This window comes from Cryptococcus depauperatus, chromosome 5, assembly GCF_001720195.1.
Source record: "Cryptococcus depauperatus CBS 7841 chromosome 5, complete sequence".
NCBI classification, from domain to species: Eukaryota; Fungi; Basidiomycota; class Tremellomycetes; order Tremellales; family Cryptococcaceae; genus Cryptococcus; species Cryptococcus depauperatus.
This window is the reverse complement of record NC_089472.1, coordinates 523,655-544,215: the sequence shown is the minus strand read 5'-3', so window position 1 is coordinate 544,215 and position 20,561 is coordinate 523,655. Positions and strand designations below refer to the sequence as shown.

General features: G+C 44.2%; 7 protein-coding genes across 7 annotated transcripts; 1 reads left to right on the top strand and 6 right to left on the bottom strand.

Annotated features, from left to right (window-relative positions):
- Nucleotides 1-7: 7 nt before the first annotated feature.
- On the bottom strand, nt 8-1,008 carry L203_104351 (uncharacterized protein; the record flags this gene model as incomplete). Its single annotated transcript, XM_066213738.1, has 5 exons — nt 8-129; nt 172-513; nt 562-780; nt 834-909; nt 964-1,008. The coding sequence occupies 5 exons, from the start codon at nt 1,006-1,008 to the stop codon at nt 8-10; spliced, it is 804 nt and encodes a 267-aa protein (XP_066069835.1).
- Nucleotides 1,009-1,609: 601 nt separating this feature from the next.
- L203_104350 (uncharacterized protein) lies at nt 1,610-3,062 on the bottom strand (the record flags this gene model as incomplete). Its single annotated transcript, XM_066213737.1, has 8 exons — nt 1,610-1,653; nt 1,732-1,854; nt 1,914-2,208; nt 2,270-2,346; nt 2,400-2,416; nt 2,470-2,509; nt 2,568-2,669; nt 3,011-3,062. The coding sequence occupies 8 exons, from the start codon at nt 3,060-3,062 to the stop codon at nt 1,610-1,612; spliced, it is 750 nt and encodes a 249-aa protein (XP_066069834.1).
- Nucleotides 3,063-3,642: 580 nt separating this feature from the next.
- L203_104349 (uncharacterized protein) lies at nt 3,643-4,874 on the bottom strand (the record flags this gene model as incomplete). Its single annotated transcript, XM_066213736.1, has 4 exons — nt 3,643-3,903; nt 3,956-4,218; nt 4,265-4,717; nt 4,835-4,874. The coding sequence occupies 4 exons, from the start codon at nt 4,872-4,874 to the stop codon at nt 3,643-3,645; spliced, it is 1,017 nt and encodes a 338-aa protein (XP_066069833.1).
- Nucleotides 4,875-6,396: 1,522 nt separating this feature from the next.
- L203_104348 (uncharacterized protein) lies at nt 6,397-8,116 on the top strand (the record flags this gene model as incomplete). Its single annotated transcript, XM_066213735.1, has 10 exons — nt 6,397-6,478; nt 6,537-6,606; nt 6,653-6,735; nt 6,788-6,923; nt 6,971-7,355; nt 7,410-7,554; nt 7,607-7,763; nt 7,823-7,913; nt 7,976-8,044; nt 8,099-8,116. The coding sequence occupies 10 exons, from the start codon at nt 6,397-6,399 to the stop codon at nt 8,114-8,116; spliced, it is 1,236 nt and encodes a 411-aa protein (XP_066069832.1).
- Nucleotides 8,117-9,075: 959 nt separating this feature from the next.
- L203_104347 (uncharacterized protein) lies at nt 9,076-11,388 on the bottom strand (the record flags this gene model as incomplete). Its single annotated transcript, XM_066213734.1, has 13 exons — nt 9,076-9,235; nt 9,288-9,504; nt 9,556-9,889; nt 9,938-9,997; nt 10,049-10,186; nt 10,238-10,407; nt 10,457-10,552; nt 10,606-10,720; nt 10,764-10,812; nt 10,869-10,983; nt 11,032-11,135; nt 11,186-11,230; nt 11,279-11,388. 13 exons carry the CDS (start codon nt 11,386-11,388, stop codon nt 9,076-9,078), a joined length of 1,713 nt encoding a protein of 570 aa, XP_066069831.1.
- Nucleotides 11,389-11,757: 369 nt separating this feature from the next.
- Nucleotides 11,758-12,665, bottom strand: L203_104346 (uncharacterized protein; the record flags this gene model as incomplete). The annotated part of the gene is made up of 5 exons (XM_066213733.1): nt 11,758-11,855; nt 11,914-12,111; nt 12,155-12,389; nt 12,438-12,545; nt 12,600-12,665. 5 exons carry the CDS (start codon nt 12,663-12,665, stop codon nt 11,758-11,760), a joined length of 705 nt encoding a protein of 234 aa, XP_066069830.1.
- An 895-nt stretch (nt 12,666-13,560) lies between these two features.
- L203_104345 (uncharacterized protein) lies at nt 13,561-20,367 on the bottom strand (the record flags this gene model as incomplete). Its single annotated transcript, XM_066213732.1, has 6 exons — nt 13,561-14,460; nt 14,510-14,630; nt 14,690-14,822; nt 14,873-15,142; nt 15,193-19,012; nt 19,081-20,367. 6 exons carry the CDS (start codon nt 20,365-20,367, stop codon nt 13,561-13,563), a joined length of 6,531 nt encoding a protein of 2,176 aa, XP_066069829.1.
- Between the last annotated feature and the right edge of the window lie 194 nt (nt 20,368-20,561).

The window sequence follows — 20,561 nt, the reverse complement described above, 5'->3', positions numbered from 1 at the left end:
ATACCCATTAGAGATGCTTTCCAATATCTCCCTCCAGTTCCCGTCGGTGGACGTACTTGCCTTGGCCAGCGTCAAAGACGAGAGAGTGAGGACCGCCGGTATCGAGCGTCTTGGGATCCGATAGAGGTTCTTGCAGAATGTTAGTTTGTGAATGAAAGAGTTTGTACCTACGACCACTGCTTGCTTCAGTCCCACGGCCGTATTTACCATCGCCGGCTGGAGCAGCGCCTGCTCCTGTAGCACCCCCGTCTCCATGTGAACGGGCAGAATTCTCAAAAGAATCCTGGCCTCCAGTACCGCCCGACAGTCCAGAGTGAGGAGCAGGGTTGGAAGAGTTGGCAACGTTGGAGCCTGCGGTGTCAGCAAGGCCCGCTTCACGTCTGTTGCGGCCCAGCTCTTCGCCAGCCAAGGCGCCAGCACCTCCTGCGGTGGCAGCAAGCGCAGCGTTGCGGTGTCCGGCAAAAGGTTCTACGTTTGCGCCATGATGTCCCACACCGGTAGCCGTGGTACTACCTGGATCGTTGTGAGTAGACACACGCATAGGCAGGATATCACTCTGACCTGTCAAGGCATCGGCAGTACCACCGCTTGCATATCGACCAGCAACTGCTTCTTGCTCGTGATGTCCTAACCTACCAACGTCTGCAGTGCCTGCAGAATAGCGGTCGAGAGGATTGTCAAGCTTGCTGTCTGTTGTCCCTAGACCTTCGTCTTTTCCAGTAAATTTATCGGCAATAGGGGTATGAGATGCGTCCGTTCCTAGATTGTTCTTTGGAATGCCTATCGGAGAATTGATAAGATAACCCATTCAACGGTAAGTAAGCACTACCCACCACCGGAAGCATGCTCCGCACCAACGCCATAGTTGAAGCCGGGCTGTTCTTGATTTGTAGAGCCGGTATAGGTAGTCTGATCAACGATTGGTTAGTATATTATACGCACTGGATAGATGAATGTGTATACCTGGCCGGGAATACGTGAGCCGACGGGAGGTCCTAGGTCTACCATAGTGTATGATTCGTTGATTGTTTGTATATCGTTGGGATGAGAATACTTGTTCCGTCTTGATCAATCAATCAATCTATATATATATATGTGTTTGGCAGGGTGATGGATTGATGAACTGCAAGAGTTGAGATACGTCATATCCACATTTCCGTCATGCGTCATTCAACGTCATTCAATTATTCTCCGCAAAACTTTGTAGATGGAATATGAATTGTGTTGTATGTATGGTAGGCAAGAATGAGAGAATTGGGTCAAGTTGGAAACTGCATATCGTTGTGCTTATCTGTCTTGTGGATTGGTAGTTTTACGTACGGCAAATATGAATGTAAGCGTGAACGACTTGCCAATCTTAAAGCTCAGAGGAATTATCCTTTTCCTGTTCCACAACCATCCAAGTTAATCCGACTTTGGGAAATACCTGGAAACGGTAGAAAGGTTGCAGTGGCTTGCTTGAAGCGGAACATTCTGTTCACACCGCCTTGTGGTTGTCGGCAACCGCAACCTCGAGCACGGAGAAATAGAGGTCCATAACATGACAGAAAGACATACACAAAGAATGAGAGTTGAAAGCGAAAGAGTAAAACAAGTCGGGCTCAAGAGGCTATTCTCGATCCAAGAACCAACCCCGGTCGCCTTTCTGAATACCTGAGCCAACAATCTCAACCGTACGAAACGAGTGGATCACCATCCAACATCCCTTTGTCCCAGCTCAACAACACTTACTCTTCTTGTCCTGTTGCTCTTCTCCCAAATCCACTCGCCCGGCATCTTGGGCATTGTCTCGCCTGCTTTGTTGAGTACCGCTCGCCGGTTTAGGGACAACTGTGTCGAATGGAATGGTCTTGGCTACGGTCACGCATGCGGATTAGAGAGTTGCTAGACATGAAGAGAAGGAAAAGACGGACCAATCTCTGTAAACATTTCACCGACATTCGTGCCCGTCTTTGCACTTGCTTCGAAAAACAAAAGTCCCATCTCCCTTGCATAAGCCTCAGCCTCGGCAAGAGGTACTTGTCTTGCGTCATCTTCCTTTGCAGACGCTGGCTCGCCCTCACCCGTGTCGGCTTCCTCGCCTTCAACAGCAGAGGCTGGATGAGAAGAGACGAGATCGAGCTTGTTGCCTACCAGTGCAATGACAATGTTGGCGCTTGCCTGGCGTTGCAGCTCTTTTACCCAAGCTTTGGCTTTTTCGAGCGAAGACTATGTCACCCGTTCAGCGTGTCTATCGAGCGATAGAAAAGTGATAAAGGAAGAGACATACAGCTTTCGTAATGTCATAGACGACCACAGCTGCTTGGGCGTTTCGGTAGTACATGGGCGCTAGAGAGTGGAATCGTTCTGATTCGCAAAATGAGCTGGTATCTCGGACTCCACTAACCGTGATGACCCACCTTGGCCTGCAGTGTCCCTATAGAATATCAGTACCCCGTCGATTTTTGCAAAGAAAAGCCAGATACACACCAGATTTCAAACTTGACTACTCTGTTCTCCAATCTACACTCTAAAAGGGATGAACTCTCCACCAACAGAAGATAACGCTGGCATGCGATGCAACTTACTTTGGGCAAGGAAAGCGGCGCCGATAGTAGGCGACGTATTCTCGTCAAAATTGCCGGAGCAAAATCGTAAGACGAGTGATGATTTACCGACTGCTGCTTCACCTGCATATCACCAATTGGCATGGCGCATAGCGGCCGCAAACCAGAGCGAATAAAGGCGGCGGTGAAAATTTGGAGTTTTTCAAACAAAAGCAACGATGGATGCACCAGGCGAACAATGGATGTGAGTGGCAAGTCGATACGAAAAAAACAAACAGATCAGAAATCAGACAAAGACACAGTCAGCGCCAAACAGCTCCTTGACTCTATCCATATTCAAATGCCTCGATACTCGAATCATCCCTCGGCAAACAGTGTGAACGATAAACCTCAAGCAGGTTTCTTTGTGCTGGAGAGTATCATAATGACTCGCATTGCGAGCGACTGTACCACAGACAACTCACCAAGTAAAACTAGCTTAACCTGTACGGCCTTGACTGGGGTCTCTTCTGCCATCTTGATATCGACTTGTAAAGTTGTTGATATGAGTGATTGTTCAGCGAATGTAGTGGTCGCTTTCTCGCAGTATCGTTATCAGAGTATTCTGCTACTCTTTACTCTTGCTTGAAACGTTTGGGGCCGTATTTCTTGTCCTTATTCCTGATAGAGATATTGTATTTTGATAATTCTATTGATAATGCAACAATGAAAAGAAAGCGGCCATACAGTCAAGAGCGTCTAAAATGGAGGGGCATTTAAATAATCATCCTTTCATTATACCACTGTCGGTTTTCCAGTAAGCTTAATGGACAATAGGTAAAGATCCGGTTTAATCATCAGAACAAGGCAGTAGGAACAAGGAAATGATGGTTTGTGTGATCTGTTCCAAGGCTGAAGAGAAAACGATAGCGTCTGCACAAATTCAAAAGAGCAAGTCAGAGAAAAGAAAGAAAGCAAATCGATCATAACAGCTGCAGGAGAAAAGCCAAAGCTAAGGTTCCAGGTCCGCTCCATATGCCCTATCCAAACGGCTCGCCTAAACCTATCCAAATCCCTACCCCTTGCCTTTCTTCATAGTGTAAATGGTGTCGTGATTTCAAGCGCCCAAAGCAGGGAAAGCATTGGTGTCGTTTGCATTGATAACGGGACCGCGGCTGGGTCGCTGGCCACCTCGCTGACCACCACGAGCGCCTCGTTGGCTACCGAAGCCACCTCGCTGGCCTCGGCCTCGGTTGGGTCGATCACCACCCTCGCGGTTGTCACGACGAGGGGGTCGAGAAGGCTGAGCAAACTGGCCATCAACCTCGATGAAGACTTTCTCTTTTCTGGGCTTGGATTTGGCCTCGGTAGCCTTGGTCTAAATACACCATCAGCTTACACCCATGTCGCACTCGCTCGCAAATACCAACTTTGCCGGTGAAGAAATCGTCCACAGCTTCCCTGACAAAAGCTTTGCCCTCGACCTCGCTAGCCACTTCCCTAACCTGTTTCTTGCCCAAAACAGCAATGTTGAGAGCCGTTTGAGCCTTCTCGGCAAGGTAATCTTCGTAAGACTTGGTGACCTCCTCGGGTTCTTCGGGTTCTTGGGGGGCAGGGGCAGCTTCAGCTCCCTCGGCGGGGGTGGCAGGGGCGTTTTCCTCAATCTGAGCATCTTTTTCACCCTCAACCTCGTCTATAACCTATGAGTAACTAGCCAAGCAGTAAAGAAACGCATATACCCTTCAACTCGGCTTCACCAGTGTTGGCGCCCCATCCTTGGTCAACCTTTTTCTGGCTGTCTTGAGTACCGGCAAGGTTTCTCCTCTCAAATTGCCTCCTTTCGCCAGCCTGAGCAGGAACTTTGGCACCTCTGTAATGCCCGTTACCTTGGCTAGTGTGTCCACCGCTAGTTTTGTTTGGTCTTGCACCTCTGGGGCCCTTGGTGTGAGCGTCACGAACGTGGTTGCCCTTCCTAGCTGGGGGCACTCGCTCGCCGTCAAAGCCGCCAGCAGTCTCAGTACCATGGTTGTCCGGTACGCGGTCGTCACGGGTGACGGTGTGGTTGCCCCTGTTAGAGCCGCGACCACGAGCGGAGCCTCGGGGAGCAGCGCCGGGAACGTTTCGCTGAGCAGCAGGAGTTGTCTCTTTTTTAGGAGCAGGCTTGGCAGGGGCAGGGGCAGGGGAGTCGTTCTCTGTCAAAGCGAAATAGACGTCAGCCCTTGTGGCCTTTTCGGCATCTACCAATGTTCTAGTCTGTTCCCAAAAGTCCCTCTTCTATCTTCTTTCTTATTGTCAAAAGACACACTCACCCCCGAGGAGGTCGAAGAGATTCTTCGACACGACCGACATCTTAATGGCTGATTACTCCTTGAGTCGCCTTTGGCGTTTTCCTTGGAGCTATGTTTATATCAGTAACCTCTTCTTGAATTTGGCCTTCTCTGCTATTCCCTCCAAGACCCTTCTTATAATGTTCGCCCAACGATTCTCAGGACTTACCTTGTAGAAGTGATTCTTTATCTGAAAAAGAGAATATTCGGTCAGAGAAAAAACAACTTTGAAAGTTGTCACTAGACAGACTAACATCTCCAAAACGCCGATGAACGGAGTTTGGGAAGGTAGTGTGGCATTTTCTCCAGAGATATACTTTCGTTAGAATTCAATATTTTGCCATTGCTTTTGTTTTTGTATATTCATATCGACGATACTTTTTTTTGCAGAGCAGTGGCAGCAAATGGCGAGGAACTGTAGATAGAAAGCGTCTTTGAGAAGGGAACTCGTGAGTAACTTTGTTTGGGTTTATACTTGTCTCCATCTTATGTGAATTGATAACAGCAGCATCTTCTACATGCCAACTTCAGTGGCATCCATGTATGCTGTTCGCCCATTCATCTGATGACTCCTGGTAATTGTCTTCTGCTTATGGCTATTTGTTTAAAATCTTGCTATCAGCTGTATTCTCAACTTAATCTTAGGCGAGTCCTTGAAGTTGAACCTATTTTCTTCTACTCATAGGAGAATAAAACAAAATAAACCGGACTCATGAGACTCACTACCTATCGTGCCCAGCCTCAGAGGTTTTCATATGGGTCTATATAGCAGATATACGACTACTGATGATCTTACTTTCGGACTCATCTACAGCATTATCCACCAGTCTGATACGAAGCATGCAGCAAGCCGATATTTTGGCCGCCTCCCAACCGTCTATATGGAATGGAAGAATCTTACCATCTTCAAAGCAAATTCTTCTACCCTATCACCCATTTAATCGGCATAACAGATATAGATATCAAGGATTTGAGTATTTGATGAACAAGCCCAAAGCAACATCTCTTATAAGCTCCAAGATGTCCAGCTTCCTGCTCTTCAAGGAAACATTTGGGATGTGAACAATATTAATACCGACCAGGCTACCTATACAAGAGACTCCTCAAGAGTAGAATTGCGTTTTGATTTACTCTCTTCAATTTTGACAATAATGGCAATAACAATGGACAGACGTATATGTAGAGGACATCAGCGTTGGCTAGGCCAGAAATATTTAATGAGCTTTTAGCTCGGCATGGTAGACTCTTATATAATGAGCAATGACTATAGGATTGCGGAGTCTTATAAGATATATTTCTCGAGGTCATACATACTTATTTTGCAATTAAAAGCCTCTCAAAGCACCCATGAGAACCAACCTCTTTTAAAAGTCATTTATATACTCGCTTCAGAAGAAATGGAAGTTATTTTAAATGACAGAAAGCGGCCATGTCCGCCTCCAATCTTCCATGTCATGAAACACGCGTCCTTACAGTTAGTTTTATTTATGTTTTTGCTTATCTTTTCAATTTGATTGTTGTCTTTGAATAATTTTTACATTGACATGTCAGTAGCAAAAGAAGCAGTGACCGCAGAACAGTCTCAGGAAGAGCGGATGTACAGACAGGTGTTGGAAACAAACTCTTGTAAGTTTCATGATGGGCCTGACTCTCGTTTGCTTCAACATGCTGATACATCATCAAGCCGACGATGATGTGTTGAGAGACCAAGAAACTGCTTTGCTCAAATTAGGAGCTCTCTACAGGGACTCTGAGTATGTTTTTTCCTTCGGAAAGATGATGTTGCTAAAGATACTGTAGTCGATCGCAAGATTTGGCTCAACTTGTCACAGAATCAAGAGTCTTCATGTCTAGAATCTCCAAAGCTAAGACAGCCAAATTGAGTACGGCAATATTCTTATATAGGTCTGGGATACTAACTCAATCTTATTCTAGTTCGAGCACTGCTGGACTTGTTCCCTGCCGGGTCAAGGGAGCTTCAAATGCAAGTGACGGAAGACTATATCAATTGGGCTAGTCAAGAAAAAAGAGTTTTTTTGAGACAAAGTCTGCAGATCAAACTCATCTCTCTGTAAGTTTGATACCAGAGTATGTAACATTTGCTAAATCACACTGTAGCAACTTGGAGTTGGGCGAATATCGGAAAGCACTCACCATGACCGAAACACTCCTGAAAGAGCTTAAAAGATTAGATGACAAGATAATTCTGACTGAGGTTTACTTGTTGGAATCTCGCGCTGCTCATGCCATACAGAATCTTTCCCGTGCTAAGACTGCTTTGACTTCTGCCCGAACCACCGCCAACAGCATATATTGCCCACCACTTCTTCAAGCCCAACTAGACATACAATCTGGTGCTATCAATGCCGATGACAAGGATTACAAGACCGCTTATTCATACTTTTTTGAAGCATTTGAGGGCTTCAGCCAAACTAGTGAGAAAGATCGACGAGCTTTGGAGGCATTGAAATACATGTTATTGTGCAAAATAATGATGGGACTTGTGAGATTTGATGACGGTTTTGAGGCCGCCTTCAGCTAATCTAGATTATTCTAGCCTGATGATGTTTTCCCTATCTTATTGACAAAAAGTGCAACTCCATATGCTGGCGAGGATGTTGAAGCTATGAAGGCAACAGCTGTAGCTTTGAAAGAGCGTAGCTTGGATATGTTCAACACAGCTCTCAGAGAATACAAAAAACGTAATATGACTTGAAGGCATACTAGCGAGTTGAAACTAACATCTGAGCCTAGAATTGCAACAAGATCCTCTCATTCGATCACATCTCGCACTTCTTTATGACACTTTGCTTGAACAAAATCTCATACGCGTAATAGAACCTTACTCTGTCGTTGAATTGGTATGGATCGCGGAGGAAGTCGGGCAAAGCGTTCAGGTAGTAGAAGAAAAGTGAGTTTTAGACGATTGGCCCTGACTGGCACTCTGGCAGAGGTTGACTGCATTACTAGGCTAAGCCAAATGATTTTGGATCAAGTTTTAAATGGCATCTTGAACGAAAACAAAGGGACTTTAGAAGTCCACGATCGCATAGAAGAAGCCGTCAGTGATGCTTTGTTAACATTTTTCTCTGAAGTTGACTGATTGATATTTCAATTTTATAGGGTATCTATAGCACTGCATCAGAGGCATTCAAGAGTGTTGGTGATGTTGTGAGAAGCTTGTATGAGCAGGTAAGTCATGACACGTTAAACGCTCCACCGAGAGTCGCTAACTCTATGCTCCAGACCATCCAAGTAGTATAGTTACCCCAATTCAATATCATTGAGTGAAGGGATGGACGAGGAGTGTGTTTGCTCGTCTTAAAATGATAAAAGAATACCACACATAGGGTGTTAGTAGAACAAAACCTCATTTTGAAGCTATTTAGGCCTCTGCACAAAAAATTCATACTTCCAAAGATATAAGACCGGGAAACTTTTCCCATTTATACCATGATTGTTTAGCTGTACGCCATTGGGGAGAGTTACCAGGTTCCAGCTGATTGTTTCTCCATCAATTCCAATCAGCCTACATATCGACCCACACAACTTTAACATTCCCTATATGAATTAAGTCGTCTTTTCTGATAAACCACACATAAAGCAGTTAGTACTCACAAGTGACCTTAGTAGATTGTATACACTATGGTAATTTTGTGAGGCTTTTGATTATTGAAGCGTGTTCTTTTCATGTCTTCTAGCTAATCAATTACGAGACGTTTTAACTATTGTTTTGGTGAAGTGCATTTTTGATTTTCAGGTTCTTGAAGGTAGAGTGGAACCTTCATCGCATGATTGAAAAAGAGGTAATGATAGTTTATACTTAGACGGTTCTTTTTCATCTATTATTTTTGTTTTGTTTCCTTACCAAATCTCAACATGAAGCAACTGATGGGAATCAGTAACTAAACATGGTCACATATGAAGGATTAATGTAGATGCGCTGCAGCCCACATGACGACATCCAGTTCAATAGCGTGGATGATTTCATGTCTCCGCAGAGGCGTAAAGAATCTACAAAAAGCCGCCTTGAGATCGTTGTATATCGATTAGCGATGCAATTCCAGAAAGCCCAATGTTTATGGCCCCAATCCTTTCTCCACCTTGGGACTCTGCCATTCGTGCACCCATCCAACTAAGTATAAATGCTTACATGCTTGATTTTCTGTCTTGTTTTACACTCGTGTATACTAGCTTCCCTCAAAATTCTTTTTCATAAAACTCTAAAATTTGAATTTTGCCGACTCGCTCTTGACAAGATTGAAAACTATAGTGTTATTGAGAGGTATGTATTGATTGGTAACCAATTTGATAGCTTCTTGAGCGGCGACTCCACCAACAAAAGCAGCAGTTGTAGGGATCGTAGCGTATCCGCCTCGATTTCTGTTTCTTGTCAACAAAGTATCACGACTTTTGACCACAAGACGAAACGCACACTTCGGCAATACTCTCAGACACAATGTCGGGTAACCCCAGAAACTGGGGCAAAAAGCTCTTGACAATCTTCCCAATCTCGTGATTATCTTTCTCCAACTCTTTGGTAGAAGCTGTTCCAGGCCATCGCCTCTTTTCAAGGAAAAACCGCTCCCCGGCAAGCAGGGCAAGAAACATGGATAAGCAGGTAGCAGTGTCCATTTTTTCATCGAAAGTGGCTTAACCGACACATAAGCTACATAAACGTAAAATGGCCAGGATAGACTCACTAATTTCAGAAAGCAAACCGTCGCTGTTCTCTTTACTTTCTTTCAATGCCGTACCTCTAACTATACCGACGCCGCCGACATTCTTGACAAACCCTTGAACTTCATCGTCCGGGATAGAGTCTTCAGATAAGCCAATCTTTCTCAAATTTTCGTTTAGGAGAGCCTTGAAACGGGTAAGATCTGTTTGAAATTGAGCTTTGTAAAGGTTCTGAAGAGCAACATAAGAGACGGTACTGGAGTGCATGTCGGGGAGAGAGGGAGATGTGGGTGGTAAATGGGGAGCTGGGATTAAATATTGCGCAAGGGTATGAAGAAGAATGTGAAGATTCTTGGACTTTGCTATTTAAGCGTTTGAAGAGGATCGTCAACGAGGAATGCTTACATTGGAGGAAATATTTTTGATATTGTCTTCTTCTAGTAATTGCTTGATATCCCAAGACACCTATATTGGTGAATCGGCAATGTTGTTTGTCTTGATCAACGTTTGACTCACGTCACAACTATTCCAAACCCTATACGCTTGGCTCAGAGCCTCTTCATAATTTTCTTCGTCTCCTTTGGCTTTTTCTGCTATTAGTTGCTCTTTAAACTGTGACTTTTCTTCAGAGGTCTCAGGAAGCTTCCCGTCATGCTAATACAAGTTTTGTTAATTTTCTGTAGGGGTCGTATCAGTAAGCCCTACAGAATCCTTCCATATGCAAGCTGCCCGAACCAAAAGTACAACCCAAGGAATATGAGAGTGCTCCATAGTGTCCATAACTGCAAAATTCAATGATCTCGCGTGTTCCTCAAGCGTTGAAAAAGGCTGGTTAAGACGGAGGGTGTGGGTAGTATCGGGATGGCTATCCACAACTATCCATGGATCAATTTCAAACAGAACATTAGGCAGCGCTCAACCGACTAGTATGTTCCCAGAACTGAATTTGCATCCGACTGGCAAAACCAGAGCTTCTAATAGAAATCAAGGGTATGTCAAGATTGCTGGCTACCTCAGAAGCTACGATCAAGTTTTCAATCAGCTAAAATACAACGGCAAGACGGATTGATCACTTTTCCATAGAAGATTTGCGATTTGAAGTTCGAGGTCAGGATCAACGTTTGACAATATGACCAAAGTAAAATTGAGAAAGAACTGTGGATCAGTGATGAGGAGCTCGGCGGGGTCCTGTAAAATCAACCGATGCCTTACACCACATAGCTCAACTCACATCACACCTGGCAGCCCCTTCAACTGCAGGGTTCAGCTCGCTCAGATACCTTGATATAATTTGTCAGCACTTAGTCCTTGATCTCAACCTACGAGGAGGCTTCACTTTACGCTCTCTTGAGCGATGTTTAAGCCGATAGAATTTGGATGGAGGAAAAAGCTGGTAGCGACATCCTGGGCCTTGACAATTTGAGAAGCAAGAATCGTAAAATGGGATATACCTTTATGACAAGTGTCAATTCATTCTTCATAGTAGACAACCCACATACCCGGAAGGACAAGATTTTTGAGCGTTTGAGAACCTGCAGCATCACATCCTACGAGCAATACACGAGCTTGTTCTAGAGACCTTTGGCCTGCTGATGCCCAGAGTCTGTACCCAACCATCATTAAACACAAACTCCTCAGAGCAAATAGACTTACCGGAGCTGTCGGTCATATCTTCTTGTTTTTGCGTCTGGTCGATAACTAACCACTTCAATTCGGCCATAATTATACTCCAAGAACGAGGCTTACGAAGGGACTGGAGCTGTCCCAGTAACGGCATCAGTCACGTCAATTGAATCGTCCATCTTTGTGATCTTTGAGGGACGTTGTTCGAAGCTGGAAGAGGAAGAAGCAGGCATTTGCTGGCTCCCAGTTTAACCCTCACTATAAAGCGCCAGCAGCGACTATATGGCTAGCTCCTGGAGGTCGAATAGTGAAATATTCTAATTCAAGATATGGCAAGATTAAATCAAAGGTAATTCGTTTATAACGATATAAAAAGTGATGACATCACCATTCTTTTCACCTGATCTCCATCTGACACTCAAATCTTTACTTTTGTTTATATGCTCAACTATTGTTATGATCAAAAGAAACAAGCATATGGACTCAATAAAAATCAATTCGCTTGCATCAGAGCCAGCTAGTCCCTCTGATGTGTATAGGATGGCTTGTACATGCTAACAGCTACAGACATTTCCGCTTCAAGACAAGTTACAATCTGACGCCTAAACAGTCTGGGTTTGGTTGTTGATATTGCCATGGACGGTGTTATCAGCCTTACCGCCAATACCATGGTGCCCGCCGACCCTTGGGGCGCCTTCGACTAAAGTCGTGTGAGTGTCGCTATCCAACACAGGGATCGTGTTTGCTGGGAAACTTACAAAACTGATGAGAGTGTGTTTTGTCATTATGGGTGGTTCCCTTGTGCCCATTCTTGAACTTCAAAAACTCGTCGTGAGTGATGGCTGGAAGGGTAGTGGCCTCGTGAACGGTAGGAGCGTCATGCACCCTTTCGTGAATCGCAGCAGTATGGTGAACAACAGTGGGCTGAACGGTTTCTCTTTGAATCACAGGTTGGACTGATCACAACGATAAGCCTCGCTCTTTTTATTTCAAACTCACTTGTCTCGTGAATGTGATGATGTTCATGAGTGTTGACGTGAGTACCAACATGAGCGTTGGACTTTTCGACATCACCAGTAGTCTTTTGATTGGAGTGCAGAGTCCTCTGCTTTTGCAGCGTCTCTTGGTGCTCTGGAAGCATTTCTTCCTTGTGCTCACGAACGACAGCAGGCGCCGTGACATTCACATGCTTGGGGTCAAGGGTCACCTTGTGTTCAATGGGTTGGACACGGTGCTGCGAATATACTCAGTTTTGTCCCATCACCCTCAGCCCTATACTCGCCTGGTGATGGTGAACATGACGCTCACGGTCGATAGCTTCTGCCACTTCCGTGTGTTCTTGAGGCCTGACGTGTTCTTCGACAACCTCTGGCGCATGTTCTGTACATACCTGCCCAAATCATCGGTAAGTTGAATTTCTCTTTTTAAGCCAGACAATACGTGCTTCAGTAGAGTCTGGTTTGTGAGAGCTTTTGAAGAACTCTTTGACACCTTGGGCAACAGTTGACATGCTTGGCAGTTTATTAGTCTTTAAATTTGGGAGATGGTATTTGATATGAATGAGGGTAGATTATAGCTCATGCTATATATCCCATCTCCCATCTGTTCCAAAAGACGATGACGTCCAGCCCCACCACCTCTCCAGAGCAAAGCGACTGAACAGCATAGTATATGCACATCCCTATCGACGTCATGAAGACGTGTAGAGTAATTAATGTTCTTCTGCCCTTATCATTAAACGGCATCCTGCAGCTAGCATGTCTACTGTAGATGGTTCTTCACTCGATCCATAAAATGCGGGACTATGTTTTAGGGACTTTACCAATCGTTAATGAACCAAGCATCGAAAGAGCACCAGAATTTACGGCAGATTACATATACCTGCAGACCTAGCAGCTCAAAATATAACAGACGTCGCTTATGGACGTTTTGCCATGGGAGCTGCAAGGTGAGATGGCTTGGGAATTGACGACTGACATAGTGCGTCATCTATATGAAATTTGGTAGATGAGACAAAGTATATCATAACCGTTCCAGCCTCTGAACTATCTTGAGCTTATTGACAACCAAACTTCTTCCCGCTAATACTTTTATCGTCGTAGAAGACTGCAGAGATTACCTCTTTCTCTGCAGTCAGCGTTCTCCAGTCGCTTTTGCTTCTCCTTGTTGGCTTTCAGCGCCACTTCCCGTCACTTGTTCACTCTCTCTGCTCTACATTTTGTTACAATAAATCATTTCGCTAAAGAAATAAACAATATTACGTTTATAAATAACCCTTGACATCACTTCAAGGATAGAATTCGTCGACGTCACCATGAATCTCAACTTTGAAATTCACCGATATCGTCGGCGATCGCCGAAACAGAAAGACCGTTGAAAGAGTAAACGGTTTGCATTCGACGTTTTCAAATCTTTCCTCCCATCCTCAAGAAAGACTTTTGAGGTCTTACAAGCTTGGGAGGGCTCACAAGGTCTGGGTACATCACCTTCTCTGCTCGGTGCACTTCCTCCTCGGTTGGAGCCTGCTTCTCCTTGTCATCAGGCAGCCCGTCAACATCGTCTCTGGAATCGCAATGTACCGGCTTTGGACCACTATCGGCGAATGCGAGTAGTTTGGCTGCCTGTCGGTCAGAACGCACCGTCCCTTCTGTTGCTGTGGATGCAGCGGAAGACTGGGAGTACTTTGAGGGACTCGATTCCAAGTCACGCTCCAGCAAATCATGTTCAAATGTTGGCGAAACAGAGGATGTTGGGAAATGAATCATTCGAGACGGAGAGATGTCGGATCCTGTCGAACCGCTATGCAGAGGAAAGGCAAGTGGAGGGGGTTTCTTGTGCTCTTTGGAGGACTCTATCGGGATTCTGTCTGCGAATTGGAAAGAATGACTTGGTGATGTTTTCTGACAGTCAGTAGCACCGTCGAGGAACCTTTGGGTGGCTGGGGGAAGCTTTATGGGTGCGTGGGATATCTCAGTTTTACCTGGCTTGGTCACAGGCGGGGAATCGACAGGACGATATTCGGCCATTCTGTTTATGCTTTCTTGCGTTGGCGTAGTGGGAGAAGAGTGCGAGCTACTTTTGTGATGTAGCCGATGAATGAAGTTGGATAGGCTGTGACCATGGTGAGACTTTGGAGAAAGATCAAGGTCTTTTGAAAGGCTGGGCGATGTCATTTCTTCTTTAACGGGCGAGATGGACACTTTTCTTGCAGTCAACAGCTCCTTTGAGTGTGGTGTCGGTTCTTCAAGGTGATGGTGTATACCAACTCCGAGTTGATGACGGTCTGGTGAGATGAATTCCAAGAACTGGAACATGGGTATCAGATGTAGGCCATCTTTGATAGCAGAATCTTACCATGTCAAGTACTCCAATGAGTCCCTTGGTCTTCTTTTTTTGCTCTATATCACTCCCTGTATCTTTTGCGTCATGGATAAGTGTGATTTCCTTTCGTATGATGAGAGCAGCGTGAATTATACTGAGAGGTATGAATGTCTTGTCCTTTTCCCCGTGATATAAAGAAGAAAAAAAACATACCTTTTCATATTAAATCCTTCGTCTCGAAATCTATCAAAAATCATTTTTATGGCTCTGATCATCTCTGGAGTAAGAAATTCGGTCAATGCTGTGATATAATCTAATATTCTTTTGAACGTGACGGTTTCAAGCACTTTATCAATGTGATTAGTTTCTTTGTCTCTCTGATGAAGTGTGGCATACATTGTTGGCCCCTTCTCGTTTCCCTTTCGATGTCTTCTCCCTCAGCTCTCTTTGAGGATGAGATTTGTTCCAAGAAAATTTTGACTGTATCCAGGTGCTCCACAAACTCTATCAGCTGCTCATCGTGCCCATCCCCCACGACTCTGCGCATGGAGTCTACTAAATCACGTTGCATGAGTAGCCCACTCACAAGGCGAGTGATAAGAGCGCCGAGCGGGCTGCCATCTGGGGTAGTTGTTTTTATAGAATGAAGAATGGTATTACCGAGGTCTGCATCATCGTCAGCTGCTGACAGTTCCTATAAATCTGAGAAAACCTACCTATACATTTGGACAAAGACACTAGACTTTGAGACCAAGTTACTTTCGTCAAATTTCCAGTTGAAACAGGCGTTTCTTGTATACATTGTGTTATAAAACTGTTTGGTGCTTGTACCACTGTGTCTGGCTGATATTTTGATCGTCCGGAACGATCTTTCGAGATTTGAAGTGGTGCCCAACTATCAATACCAAGAGACAAGTCAGAGTCGTTAGCATGATTAATGCCTTGAATCTCTTCAATGTGAGCTTTTTGATTTTGTACCTCTTCAATCGCTCCGTCAACGGTTCTATCTTGTACCACTTGCTCAATTACTCGCTCGAGGGTCTCGGGAGTGACGTGCCCATGTCTTTTCTTCAAATTCTCATTCTCTCGCTTTTCCACCATTTTCTCTTTGTTTTGCCTTTCATCTACCTTTTCAATCATTTTCTTGATGACTCGGGCTTGCAGTTGAGCCTTTTGCTTGATTTTCTTTCGCTCTTCTTGGCTGAGGTTCTCACCTTTGGAGAGTTTTAACAAGGTAGTGTACTCTGATTTAGCTCTTTGTATAAGCATTTCAGTATTTATTACTTCTCGAGAGCAATCAAGAGTGGTTTGTTTAGTAGATTGTGGTAGGTTGGCGCTGTCAGAACACTGGACGTCAGCTTTCTCTTTTGCTGGAGTGCTTTTTGCTAAGGCAGTGAGATTTCTGATTTTTTTCTTCAAGTGATCAACCTCTTTAATCTTCAATTCACGATCATGAGCAGTCATTTGGTCGTCATTTTCAATTATTTTTCGCAGAGACTCGTATCTTGTCCGATAAGATATCAGCATCTTCTCGTTTTCGTTTTTGGGAATTGGTCTAGACAGAGAGCTCTCCAGAGGTTCTCCAGAGGCATTCCTCGGGGATGAATTGTTGCCGTCCGATAGTTCTTGTAAATTGCTTTGATCAGCATTAATAAAGTGCTTGGCTGATTTTGGCTCCTTATCCGTCAAACCAGTAGATAACCCTTTCGTATTTCGATCGTGAGGAGAGGACTTTATCTGCAACATGAGCTGTTTGATTTTTGCTTTGACTAAGTCTATTTCTTTTAATTTGAGTTCGCCATCCCGAGCAGTTGTGCCTTCATACTTGATACATCTCATTAGCGAATTATATCTAGCTTGGTATTGACGCAGTAATTTTTCTTGGTCTTTGTTCGAAAACGGAAGTTCCGCTTGGGATAAAGATGATTTTCGATCAGCTTTCTTCAATTGTGTGTCCGATCTGACATATTCTTGGGTTCTGTCATTTTCCACATCCTTTTGCAATGCTTTACCTTTGCCCTTATCAAGTTTCTTTGGCTGTTCGTTCTGGTTCTGTTCGCATTTTCCACAATTTTCCCGCCTGATCTTATCCATTGCCTGCATCACTTCCCTCAATCTACTTTCCGCAACTCGTAATTCTCCTTTTTTCTCCATCTTTCCCTCTCCACTGAGTCTGTCGTCTTTGTAAGCTTTCAGGGCTTCAGAATAATCATCTTTATATTTGAGTATATATTTCTCAAGCCGTTTTAGCTCCTTGTCACTTTCCGAAGTCTCTTCTGTGTTTATTTTAGAAGCAGACTGAATCTCTGAGTTATTGCCAGTGGCATGTTTTGGATTTTCATGAGAGAAAGGCAGGCTCTGCTCATGCTTTCTGTTATCTGAAGTCCAATTTATACCTTCATCCTTTTGCTTGATTGGTTTTCCTTTGCTTTGGTCGTTGTTCGCCAAATGAAGAGCCTCGGTGGCTTCTCTAAGCTTGCTCTTGATTCTCCCCATATGATCTTTTCTCTTCCTCATTTCATTATCATCCAGATCGCCTTGTTTGCAAGCTTTAGCTGCTTGTGAATATGCCTGCTGGTATTTCGTGACATAGGCCTGTATTCTGGAAATTGAATCTGAATGAGATGATACATCAGGCGGATTGGCAGCCTTTACGTCGTCAGATATATTCTCCCTATCATCGTATTCGAATTTTTGAATGGGAGGAGATTTTAAAGAAGGCTGCAAAGGTTGTTGCCGTCCTTGATCATTTATCTGCTGGACTTCAAGTTCTTGCGTATCTGCCCTACTCATAACCACGTCTACCTCGTCCTTCTCTCGGCTTGCTCTATCCGGTTTCTCTTTCAGGCTTTCTAAAGCTTGCGTAGCTTCTTTCAATATACTCTCAGCCCTTTGTACTTCCGCCTTCTTCTCTTTTCGCTCATCACTGGATAGATTTTCGTTTAAGTAAGCTTTGTCAGCTCGATCATTATCTGCTTCATACTTGCTCGCATAGGTTTCAAGTTTAGCAACTGATGAATGAACAAGGTCAGGAACGAAGGCTTCGTCCTTGATAGGTTTGGATAGTTCAACTGTTTGTCTTTGTACAGGCTGATGACGCTCTTGAGCTTCTACAACTGGGTTTTCAATGGCATTTTCAGTGTCCGCTCCCACTCCCAATCCGGCTTCTGTCTGCGTTTCTTCCATGACTCTGCTTTCATCTTCGTCCTTCTTTTCGACTGTTTCTAAAGATTGAATAGCCTCCTTCAGATTGCTTTCGGCTTGCATCATATTCTCTTTTCTGTTTTTCTTCTCATTTTCATCAGCACTCAGTTCATACGCCGTCACAGCTTCAGTGTATGCAGACTGGTATTTGGTCAGGTAGCCATTGAGTTTGTCAACTGAGGGTTGAGAAGAGTGTGTTGAGGATTGCTCAAGAATTTTCTTGCCGACTCCAGATGTAAATGTAGAGTTTTTATCTCTTGCCGGATTTTCAATTGCCTTGACATCACTATGAGAGGATAGTTTACTCTGTTTTGATTGGGGTACGTCACTCGATACTTTCAGTGTCATTTCTGGCTGTTCCAAAGTGAAAGGCTCAATTATCTTCCTTCCCTCTTCTACATAAACTTGCGTCTCTGTCGAACTTTGTTTCCTTGCTCTTTGCAGTGCCTCCATAGCTTCTTGCAGCTTTCTCTCAGCTCTTTTGGCCAGTGCTTTTTTCGCTTTCCTATCGTCCTCGGACAATCCGTCTTGTTTGTAAACTTTAATAGCTTGTTCATAGATAGCTTTATATCTGGACACAGAAACTTCCAACTTGCTCGTAGACGTCATTTTTTCAGGTTGTTGTGCAGCTAAAAAAATTGTCACGCTTTGTTCTGCCTCCTCTGTTTCCTTGGTATGTGGCTTATGTTCTTCGGAATCAGTAGCAAGTTTGTTTAATCCTTCAGACAAAGGTAATGATTTGGGGTTTCTGGTATCATCAAGCCTATCAGTACCCGTATTGTGAGCTTTAGAGTCAGCAATCTTTTTCTTTAACTCTTTGATCTTCTTCTTTCTATCGTAGCATATTTTTTCCAGTTTTACTCTTTCTTTTTCTCCCAGCTCTGTGTCTTCAAGTGCCCGAGCGGTAACGCTATAAGATTCCTCGGCATTGACTAAATGATTTTGTAAATCTGAAAGTGACTCAACCACCATGGGAGGGTCAAAAGAACAGGAGATAGTTTCAGACGACAGTTCCTGTTTTGATGAAAGTTTCTTATCCTCCTCTTTCTGTACATAGAAATACGACATTAGCTTTTTCGCTTCAAGTGACAATGGAAAAATAGTTACATCTTCCAGCTTCTTCAGCCTCTCTTTCAACTCTCTGACTTTTTCTTTCAACGTCTTTGCCTCCATTTTAAGCTCTTTCATCTCTTTTACATCCATTTTGTGAGTTCCTTGTTCGTACTTCCGCACCACAGATTTGTATCGCGCCTGATATCGAGCTAGTTGTTCTTTTAATTGAATTTGAGGATCGTCTGAAGGTAATGTATCGACATTAGAATGCGGGAATGACTGAGAGTGAGCGAGTTAGCAATTGAGTCATGAGGCCAGAGTGGCGATTGAAAAGGCGAAACAGTTACCTTATGGTGGTCGACAGACTTTCCGTGGTGCAGGTCTTCCCTTTGGTTATCGGTATTATCTACATTTTTATCGATATCATTCTCTCTGAGCGCAGCCATCTTGGAAGATCCGTTTACTTGGGCTGTAACGCCAAGAAGTTCATCCTGGGTTGGTTCACTTGTCTTACACCTCAATTTCTTGTCAGAGTGATGATTTGAGTTTGATTGAACAGGCGCAGCCGGCAAATAGTTTTGCATATCATGATTCTCGGATCTCTCTCTACCATTATTGGTCACCTGTACTAGTGGCGGATGCCACCAAGGTGGTTGAGGTATGTTTGGATAAAAGCTAGGCGTTGCTTGATAAGGCATACCTCCATGCTGGAAAATCGGTGCATTAACCTTGGGTGGAGAAGGATACCAAAAACCCCACATAAGAGGTGAGCCTCCTGAATAAGGTCCAGCTGGAGCAAAGCCATGAGGAGGCGCAGTTTGAGGGGCTTGACCATTTTGAGCATTTGATCTTGAAGGAGGACTAAAACTTGCAAAGTATTTTTCGGCTTCACCATGGTGCTGTATAGGCTGAAAATAGCCAGCTGGAGGAGCCGTGAATGGTTGATTAGAAGTCGCAACATTTGAGGAAGAGTTTTTACCAGAATGTTGTTTTGACTCTGTATCTATTAGAGCTTGCAATTTCAGTTTTTCCAACTCATCTGTCTTGGAAGCTTGAAGCGCCTCTCCTTTTTTAACCTTTTCCATTTCAGATTTTTCATCAATCGCACCTTCAGCTTTTTTAGTCACTGAATCTTCTGTTTTTGTATCTCCTGCGTTTTTATGGGTTTCTGCCACTAGTTTTCTCAGCAAGGTAAGCACTTCGACGGCGGCTTCATTAACCTCTGGCTTTGCTGAATTTTCAACAGCCTCTAATTCAGCGACTGACTCTGCTTCAGTTTTCTCTTTAACCTCTATGAGTGGAGAAGGTTCCACGGCTACACTTTCTCCCTTGGTGGTGGTCAGCCCCTCCATTTGGCTGCCCTTTTGTCCACCTTGCAACTCTCCCGCAAATATCCTCACACTCTTTTTAGCCGGTACCGATAGCTCCTCATTTTTGTCTTTACTCGTTGATTCGCCATCGTTACCGTCAGTTTCCTTTTCTTTACTCTTTTTGGGTGAACCGAGTTTTTGTGTGGGTGAAAAAAGACTTGTGAACTTGAAGTGTCTCCTTGGAGGTTTTGGAGGCGGCGGTGTCGGAGGTGGGGTCGTCTCTTCGCCGCTACTTTCCGAGTCCACGCCTGGCGGGGCGTACATTTGTACTTTGGCAAACTCTTCTCAATCTCATGGCAATTTCACTTTACCAAACAATCTCAATTTTGGCATTGTTGCAAAACAGAAATGGTTACTCCTTTTTGATGAAGGTGAAAGGTGGAGGTCAAGGCTGTTTACGTAATCATTGCTCTTTCGTCATTGTTTCCAGCACATTCCAGTAATTGTTGATGGATTCA